Below are 9,606 nucleotides of genomic sequence, written 5' to 3'. Positions count from 1 at the left end.
GCGGTGTAATCAAGTTGTTTTTGGAAATCAAGACAATCTTAAATACCTTCTTGATGATTTAGTAATGATTTTGGTTTGACCTTGGATTAAAACGAAATAGAAGAGTTTCTCTTACCATTTTTTATCAATGGAGTATTGTACAGCTTAGATGTTTAAGAGTGACTACTTTTAGTTTTTCATTTTTGTTTATGTTGGATTGATAACACCGTTATGTTTAGGTGCTAATGTTTTTTTTTTTACTTCCATTTTTTTTTTTTCAATCTTAGCATTTCTTATGCTACAACAGTTGTGTTTAATACATTTCTCTTTTGGTCTTTCTAAGACAAAATAAATTTTAGTTGATATATATATGAGTATGTAAAACTATTTTACATTCACAACATTTATGTAAGTTAAAAATCTTTATCCCGTCAATAAACATCAAATGGTAACTGTTCCCGTGAACTTAACTCAGTTGGTAAAGACAATGAATAATATATGCAAGATCTGAGGTTCGAACCCCAGACACCACAGAAGAAAAAAAAACATCAAATGGTAACTGCAAGAATATTTAATATAAATGTTTAGATCAAAATCACAATTATCACTTCTGCTTCTTAACGCGTGTACATCTTTCGCTCCTAAACTCTTTCAAACCAATAAAAACTCTTGAAAAATGAGTGAAATCATAAAACAATTTTTCCTTACAAAAATAATTAACAATTCCAACACATTTATCTACTACTCCCTCCGTCTAACAACATGTATCATCTTTTTTGTTTTTTCATGTCTAATATTATCTATAATTTTTATAATATTAATACAAAATTTATTATTTGTTTTTACCAATATACCATTATTTATTGTATTTCATTCATGTATAATTATTTCGTTATAATTAACAAAAGCATTTTAATAGATGATACATTTCAATCATGTATAATTATTTCATTATTTGTTTTTACCAATATACCTTTATTTATTGTATTTCAATCATGTATAATATTTCATTATAATTAACAAAGGCAATTTAATAGAGCAAGTGGAGGAGGATAAATTGTTGTGGAAAGCCGAGAAAACTCGGGTATATTCGGTTAAAAGTGCATATCGTTTATGTGTTGAGGATTTAGTTGACACATCTCATCTTCGTCAATAGGGTTATTGGGCTAGTATTTGGAGGTTGAAATGTCCTCCGAAGATCAAGAATTTAATTTGGCGGATTTGTCGAGGTTGTCGTCCCACTCGTGTTAGACTTCAAGATAAAGGGGTGAATTGTGTTTTGTGTGAGGTTGGTGTCGAAGATATTAATCACGTGTTCTTTCACTGCCCATTTGCAATGCAGATATGGCAGCGAAGCGGTCTTTGGCATCTGTTTCAGCAAGCACTGCTGCAAAGTGCTACAACAACCGAATCTATTTTTCAATTGTTACATGATTTGGCTTCGGATAATTCGCAGCGTTTTGTTGTTACTATATGGAGTCTTTGGAAGCATAGGAATCTTAAACTTTGGGACAACACTTTGGAAACCGTGGCTCAAGTTGTGGACCTTGTCGTTAGAATGTTGGAAGATTGGAAGCTAGCAAACAATATCTCTAGCAATGCGCATGCTGTTCATGACAGCAACATCAGCAATGATCCGCAAGTTTCTGCTGGTTTGGGGCACAATTATCATGCTGCACTTGTTGTTATGAGTATCTCAAATAGCAATCAGATTCAGTGGCAGCCACCTGCACATGGTAGAGTGAAATGCAACATGGACGCCGCTTTTTCCGAGCACCGAAACAACACGGGAATTGGCCTTTGTATTAGAGATGAGGAAGGTACTTTTATCTTAGCTAAAGTTATTCCCGTTTCTCCAGTTTGCTTCGTTCATATGGGTGAAGCTCTAGCTTTTTTTTATGCCTTGGAATGGTTGAGTGATATGTCCTTCGATCATGTGGACTTTTGCTCCAACTCTAAGGTCGCCATGGATGCCTTTCATCAGAATCAGGTGGATGTTACAGAGACTGGTCATATCCTCTCAGCTTGCCAATGGATGTTCACCACACATTTTACAAACTCTAAGGTCGAGTTTAGCAGGCAACACGCAAATGAGGTAGCTCATACTTTAGCAGGGGCTGCCACATTATCAGCTAATCCCATTACCTATTATTATGTACCTCGTTGTATTGAACAAGTTATTATTAATTAAATGCCATAAACATCTTTCTTTCAAAAAAATAGATGATACATTTCTTCAAAAGAAAAATAGATGATACATATTTTGTCATTAAAATCAACTCTATATTTCCTTAATAACGTATAAAACTCAAATATGACCCCTAATGTAAGACGGAATGAGTACCTATATCTATCTAGTCTAGAAAAACAAAAAAATGGCGCAATAGTTTCTCAATTTTGGCGGGAACTCATTTCCTATTAACTTTCCTTTTTCTTTTTCAATAATAAAATAAAATAAAATAAAATAAAAATTGTGTTGAGTATGAAGTGAGAACCCTAGACCGTCGCAGAATCGCAGTCACAGCCATCCACCTCGGAGCTCCTTCGTTCCACCGAAGCTCGACTGCTCACTCTCTCTCCATCTCTGCTCCACTCCATCCGCCGCTGGTAAATACCCAAACTTTCTTTTCAATTTTTTGCTTTCGATTCTTAGATTTTTAATTTTCTTTCTTTATATGCTATGTGTGTTGTGTATATGTTTATAAATTTTAGATTTAAGCTGTTAATGAAAAGGTTGCAAATTTAATTAGTTTTGTAATTTTTTTCCCTTTTTTTTAACTCAATTTTTAGATTTTAATTTTTTTTTGAGAATTTGTAACAAACTGATGTAAACTTCAAAATCAAAAGTTTTTTTTTTTTTTACAAAATAAGTTGTAACAAACAGATTCTTAGTCACTGACTTCTTTTTTACTACTTAATTATTTGAATTCTGCATCTTTTTTGTAATTTTTTTTATCTTTGTATGATTGATTTTGTCTGATTTCATGGGGGATAAGGAATGGAATAGTACTTACTGCCTAAGCCTAATATAGCACCGAAACACGGTGAATCTTGTTATATTCAATCATTTCTATTTTATCAAATTATTACTGTGTTTACATGATAGTGTTGTGTCTAGTGTCCGTGTCTGTGCCAGTGTTTTGTATTTTATTGCTCCCGCCCCGTTGACATTCCTTTATCTATGGTGGTGGCCTTTGTTGGATATAGTGAGTCTGATTAGTGTGTGTTTGATTGAAGAAAGAAGCAGAAGAAGGTATAGAGAGGAAAGATGTTGTGGGTTGACAAGTATCGTCCCAAAACCCTCGACAGTGTTATGGTTCACAATGACATTGCTCAAAATCTCAAGAAATTGGTAATTCTCACACACACTCTCCTTTTGTATTTGAATCAATCAACTTTGTCTTTTTATTTTTAAAAAAGTTTTAAATTTTTGTTTGGATCGGATGTGTTGTTGCAGGTCACTGAACATGATTGTCCTCATTTGCTGTTCTATGGTCCATCAGGCGCAGGCAAGAAAACACTAATCATGGCTCTTCTCCGCCAAATGTTTGGACCCGGTGCCGAAAAGGTCTTTTTTTGTCACTCATTTCACTGATTACTTTTTAAAGAAAGTTTCTCTGAATTTTGAAAGAATTTGGGCATATTCCCTGAGAATACAATCCTTGTGTGAGCGCCAAAAGTAATTTTAGTTAGATGTTTTGTTGTTTTTCTTTTCATATTTTTTTTATAATGTATCTTTGAGTTTTTGATTGGATTAACTCGTAGATACTGTATTTATGCCAGAACTACTGTTACTTCTTGCTGCTGTAATTTGATGCCATTCTAAATTGTCTTTGTTGATGTTTCAGGTGAAGGTGGAAAATAGGGCTTGGAAAGTGGATGTAAGTTTCATTCCTTTTCATACTTCCCTTTTCTTTCTGTTTTGTTGCAAAGTTTATTTAACGGAAGCACTCTAACATTTGTATAGGTTAGGAGATTGTATGTGTACCCTTAGTTAGTGAGCAATGTCTGCCTGAATATTATTATTGACCACTTATTGTCAAACAGTTCCGTTATATTGATAGAGAAGAGTTCCAGAGAATGAGAAACCTTATCGATATCAACTTACCACTGATTTGTTTTTACAAAGTATTGTGTTAGACATTTCATTAAACATTGCTGTAGGATGAGAGGTAGGCATAGAAGGCCAAAACTGACCAAAGTCAGTTTTTGTGGCAGTTATGCTTCTTATTAATTAATCATGTATGTCAATTATGTGTGTTGTTTGTAAGAATAAATAGGAAAAAGGCAAGTCATAATTGGTTGCCTAGAAGTTATTGAGTGGTTGTTGGGTGGGAGAGAACCAAGCTCTCAAATCTTGGTAGGAACCATGTCCTGTGTCTTTGTTCTACATCTTATTTCCTTTATAATTATTCTGAAACCATTGTATTGTGTGTTCTTGCAACTGTTCTGACTATAGGAGATGCCTCAAAATGAATGCCTTCTACTCAGAAAAAATAAACATTTATTTAGATTTTTTTGCTTAGTAATATCATTGTCTTGATCCTTGGAAATTCCAATATTATGTGCACTACATTTTCTCTGTGAACTGAATCATTGGTGTCTTATTTGGTTATTTATTATTATTTTGAAGTACTTGAGCACTGTTTTCAGGCTGGAAGTAGATCTATAGATTTAGAGCTGACTACATTATCAAGTGCGAACCACATCGAAATGACTCCAAGCGATGCAGGCTTTCAGGACAGATACATTGTTCAAGAAATAATCAAAGAAATGGCTAAGAATAGACCCATTGATACTAAAGGGAAGAAAGGATTTAAAGGTAACCGGCTGTTTTTGTTGTTAAACTACACTTGAGTGTTATTTTAAGATAATAAAAGAAGGAATCTTCATGGTCAACAAACAGTGGAGCTTTTTGCACAATTGAGTGTTATCTTTCGATTCTTATGACTTGTAAAACATTATCTCTTTGACTGTGTATAATGATGTTTGGTCTGGTAGTGTCTATTTTACCTGTGTAATGCTTTAAGGCTCTGTTTGTTTATCGCTATGTGAAATAAGAAACCTCTCCACCTTGGCTTGCAGTATTACTGCAAGATTTACAAGAATTCATATTATTTTGTTTTTATTTTATAGTTTGCTTCAGCTTTGTCAAGCTGATTTTAGATTTTATTCTGTATCAGTACTAGTTCTTAATGATGTTGACAAACTCTCAAGAGAAGCCCAGCATTCTCTCCGCAGAACAATGGAGAAATACAGCGCTTATTGCAGATTAGTTCTATGTTGCAATAGCTCTTCAAGAGTCACAGAAGCAATCCGCTCCCGTTGTCTTAATGTGCGAATTAATGCACCAAGTGAAGAACAGGTAAATAGATTTGAAGTTTTCTGTAGTGTCCAAGGAAATAATGGAATCTGTTTCCTATGTTTTGGAATTTTTTTCCCCTTGTTTTTTAGCATTGAGGCAATTGTTTTCTCTGGTAGGGTTGTGATTGTGAGTAGTAAGTAGTTTCATTGTTTACAATGTTGTTATTATTGCTTATTCGTTATTTCCAGTAGATGAATGTTGTTCTATGAGGTGGCTTGCTGCTACTATTGCAAGATGATAGTAGTATAAGTCCATGCTTCATAAGGGAGGGCCTAAGCTCAAATCATGAAAACTATAAGGAAACCATACGGCTAGCAGCTATTGCCAAAACATCAAAATTCAAGAACTGGACAAGTGAAAAGTTCAAAACATGAAAACTATAAGGAAACCATACGGGTAGTAGCTATTGCCAAAACATCAAAATTTAAGAACTGAACAAGTGAAGTCAGTGAATGATCATTGACTACCAGAGGAGTAGTTTGTTTCGCTACCCAAGTTAACAAGACATTCTACTGACTTATTGGCTTCCCAGAGAACATGCTTAATATTGACCCCCAATCCTATGTAAGATTCCTTATGTGCTTCACCGACCGGCACCTTTTAGCACTTCCAAGACCATTTCTCCTAAGAATGTTGATTATGACAGAAGATCTATGCACACATTAGCTTCCTGATATCCTCTCTCCCTGACCAAGGGTAGACCTTCTAGTGCCCCCACAAATCAGCCTCATAGGCTGAAATAATTCCGAAATGCATGGAGAATCCACCAAGCCAATGTTGGCCATTATTGTTTGCCAGGACATACTAAAAAATGCAGATTAAGAAACTTGGAAAGGAAGGTTGGGTTTCCGATTATAAAATGCTTTTCTAGATATACTGAAGGACAGTGATATTACTTTCTGCGATTTGGTCAAGTTCTCTTCTAAGGATTATATCTGCTTGGTAATTGAAATATTGTTGTTAATGAACATTGATTAGCATTTCCACTTTATAAGTTGGATGTTAATGACATTGTATATATACTGATCTTGTCTAGCATATGCATTCTATAAGTTCAATGTTCATCTTTATTGAATATTTGGAAATCCATGTGGCAGATTGTTGAAGTTTTACAGTTCATTGGTAAGAAAGAAGGGCTGCAACTTCCTTCTAGTTTGGCTGCTCGCATAGCAGAGAAATCAAATCGGAATTTAAGGAGGGCCATATTGTCATTTGAGACTTGCCGTGTCCAACAGTAAGCTCCACATGCTTCCAATTTAATCTGGGATGCATAATCTCAGATCTTCATCTCTTCTCAAAGCTTTTCTTTAAGGAAGGCTACTGACAGCTCATGTGTTACTTGTAGGTATCCTTTCACCGACAAGCAAACAATTCCCCCAATGGACTGGGAGGAGTATATTTCTGAAATTGCATCTGACATAATGAAGGAACAGAGCCCAAAAAGGTTTGTTTTTGATACAGTTAACACTTTTCTCATCTTTCATGATAAACAACGTTTCATTCAACCTTGTCAGTTTATATAACCGCCTACTTGATTGTTTTGTCAACTAATTTTTCATTTCATTTACATGCTATGCATGTTTTATCTCTCATATAATATGCTATTATACTTTAGGTTGTTTCAAGTTCGAGGAAAGCTGTATGAGCTGCTGACCAATTGCATTCCTCCGGAGATCATTTTGAAGGTAAATGTGTTGCTGCACAATGTCTCAACGTGCTTTCTTTTCTTTGATTTTTTTTTCTTACTTGACTTTGACGTTATAATTGTTGCTTCAGAGACTTCTTTATGAGCTATTGAGGAAACTGGATGCAGAACTGAAGCATGAAATCTGCCATTGGGCAGCATATTATGTAAGTGCATTATCAAATTATGGTATTTCATGTCAATAGCTGCAGTGTTTATGATAGTATCTTCTGCATGAACTCAGGCCTTCTGTATATGTTTTACCCAATTTGATAGCTCACGGAACAATTCTATTCCTCATTGCCTTGATATTAGACTAGTTAATGGTTGAAGATTTTGTATAGCCATTTTTACTTCTTATTTTTCAAAGTAAGGAGATGCTGATTCTTCTTTCCCCTCATTTAACCAGGAGCATAGGATGCGCCTTGGACAGAAAGCAATTTTTCACATCGAAGGTACTTTGATCTGAATGTGTGAAATAGTTGGGTGAATAGTTATAAACTTATGAGCGTGCTGCTGACCATTGCAAATTATAAAGAATACACCATCAATTGCATCCTTAATTTGCACATTCTCTTCTAGTTTGTCTCCAAAGTAAATGAAAATAAGTATTAAGTAGAACATAATAATTTGTCACGCTCGTCATACTAGTCCATACTATGATTTACTTACAAAACATAAGTAACTAATTTGATAGAGTAAACATGTTAGGGACTAACTGGACAAATATTACAAATGTTGGGAACTAATTATCATTTACTTCATAGACAAAGTAGCATAGAAAATGCAAATTTAGGGACAAAAATGGTGGTTTACACGAAATTCTGATATAGACCCTCTATTTTTTTTTTACTCTAGACTTGTTTATAGCAATTGCTTTATTCAAGGTGAATATATATATTGATATATAAGTCTTGGGTCCATACAATATTTGCTTGCTGATTATATTTTATTTTCTATACATTGGCAGCATTCGTGGCTAAGTTCATGAGCGTCTACAAGTCCTTCCTCGTCGCAACATTCGGCTGAAGAAACAATGGTGCTTTGCTTTCCCAGGATACAATTTTATTGTATTAATGATTGGAAATAACTTGCATGATGAGTTCTCTCATCTTCTCAACTTAAGGTTTTCTCATCTTGTATGCATACTACAATCATCATGGAAGATTTCTGATGTTTTGGTTTGTATAGATGTTATATGCTTCTTAATATTGTGTACTTTGCATGATGTATGAATTTTGATTATCCCACCTTCTCATTCCCACATATGGTTTCAATTTGAAGGAAATCAATTCTTTAATCTCATCTCTCTGATTGAAACTAAAGACTACATGAAATTCAACTGTGTAAATTCACTGACTAATTGTCCACCTTTGACAACATAGAATCCAAATCTAAGAAAAATCGTTGATAACCATACTTGTTACAAATGTCAGTTCATAAATGCTAAATGACCGAGTTGTCACATCCAAATGTAATTAGCCTCCCATTGGGCCATATTGTCACAATGCCACATTTATATCTAATTAGCCAGCAACGTTGCACGTGATAATTAACTGTTTTCTTTTTTGGAGCATTTTACAATCTACTCCGGCAAATGTTAAATCAAACTCCGGTGAATAGTTACTGTTGTTCCATATTAAGTGATATAGTTGACTTTGTCACACATATCAATACATATTTTTTTTATCTTTAATATATTCGATTATCTATTAAAAAAATTATGAAAATTTAATATTTTAAAAATATTCATCGAGACAAATCCAGCATGTTATATGATATCATTTATCTTTGTATATTAGGAGAAAAATATGGTAAAAGTTTGTTAGGTTAACGGTGCATATTATCAAATATGTCATATAATATAGAACAGAGGAAGTACCATAAATCAATCTACAGAGTGGTTCATGTGCCAATGTCATGACGACATTTTATTTTCAAAAGGTTGTATTTAAACACATTTTATTTCCCAAAAAAAATGTACACATTTGATTTTATTTTGGAGGTCTAAGGTGATTGATTGTCTTAGTAGCTTTACTTTGAATCTGTCTTGGAGTGATTATGAAGCCAAAGACCATCCTTTTTAGATCAACCACATTGCATCTAATTACAGTTTTTCTTGAAAAAAATACAATAGAAGAAACTTGTATTTAACGAGCACAAGCAATAGAAAATGTTGTTGACTTCTTAATATGAAATGTTGTCCATCCTTCTTAATATTGCTTGTTGACTACTCACTATAGGCTAAACAACATTCATATTAAGCTTCCTCTTAACCAAAAAAAAAAAAAAAATTCATATTAAGCTTTTTATACCAGCAAATGAAAGATACATTGAAAAACCTTGAGACCATGAATTGAATTAAATTACTACAATACATCATCCGGTCACTATTATAATTAAAAATCAACATTTTAGATTCATTCATTAAATGATATATGTAGTCTATAATAAATGTTATATACATCATTAATTAAATTAATCTAGAATATAGATTTTTTCTTATAATAATAGTAACCAGAAATGTATATCAATCGAATCAAACGGATCTCTCTTGCAGAGATCTAAATTCATATAA

The 9,606-nt window shown here is 33.6% G+C and overlaps 1 protein-coding gene across 3 annotated transcripts; it reads left to right on the top strand.

The window, feature by feature from the left end:
- Window positions 1–2,425: 2,425 nt before the first annotated feature.
- On the top strand, window positions 2,426–8,328 carry LOC146917204 (replication factor C subunit 3-like). 3 transcript variants are annotated; one of them, XM_085718999.1, is made up of 12 exons: window positions 2,426–2,586; window positions 3,221–3,331; window positions 3,437–3,547; window positions 3,828–3,860; window positions 4,633–4,801; window positions 5,163–5,344; window positions 6,442–6,578; window positions 6,690–6,788; window positions 6,960–7,029; window positions 7,121–7,195; window positions 7,438–7,483; window positions 7,999–8,328. In XM_085718999.1, exons 2-12 carry the CDS (start codon window positions 3,248–3,250, stop codon window positions 8,055–8,057), a joined length of 1,065 nt encoding a protein of 354 aa, XP_085575125.1. In that variant the 5' UTR covers window positions 2,426–2,586; window positions 3,221–3,247; the 3' UTR covers window positions 8,058–8,328. The 3 variants fall into 3 exon arrangements, with proteins under 3 accessions (XP_085575125.1, XP_085575122.1, XP_085575123.1); XM_085718996.1 differs by having other exon boundaries at window positions 3,217–3,331; XM_085718997.1 differs by having other exon boundaries at window positions 3,187–3,331.
- Window positions 8,329–9,606: the final 1,278 nt, after the last annotated feature.

The sequence above is a fragment of the Medicago sativa genome, chromosome 6 (genome assembly GCF_051527215.1).
Source record: "Medicago sativa cultivar Bolivia chromosome 6, Bolivia_mono, whole genome shotgun sequence".
NCBI lineage: Eukaryota > Viridiplantae > Streptophyta > Magnoliopsida > Fabales > Fabaceae > Medicago > Medicago sativa.
This window is presented reverse-complemented; position numbering and strand designations above follow the sequence as displayed.

What these genes read in the sequence shown, in the direction of transcription:
- LOC146917204 (XM_085718999.1), top strand. Translation starts at nt 3,248, where the DNA reads ATGTTGTGGGTTGACAAGTATCGTCCCAAAACCCTCGACAGTGTTATG. An exon ending in TTGGACCCGGTGCCGAAAAG is followed by an intron (nt 3,548 to 3,827) that starts GTCTTTTTTTGT and finishes TTGATGTTTCAG; the next exon opens with GTGAAGGTGGAAAATAGGGC. An exon ending in GAGACTTGCCGTGTCCAACA is followed by an intron (nt 6,579 to 6,689) that starts GTAAGCTCCACA and finishes TGTTACTTGTAG; the next exon opens with GTATCCTTTCACCGACAAGC.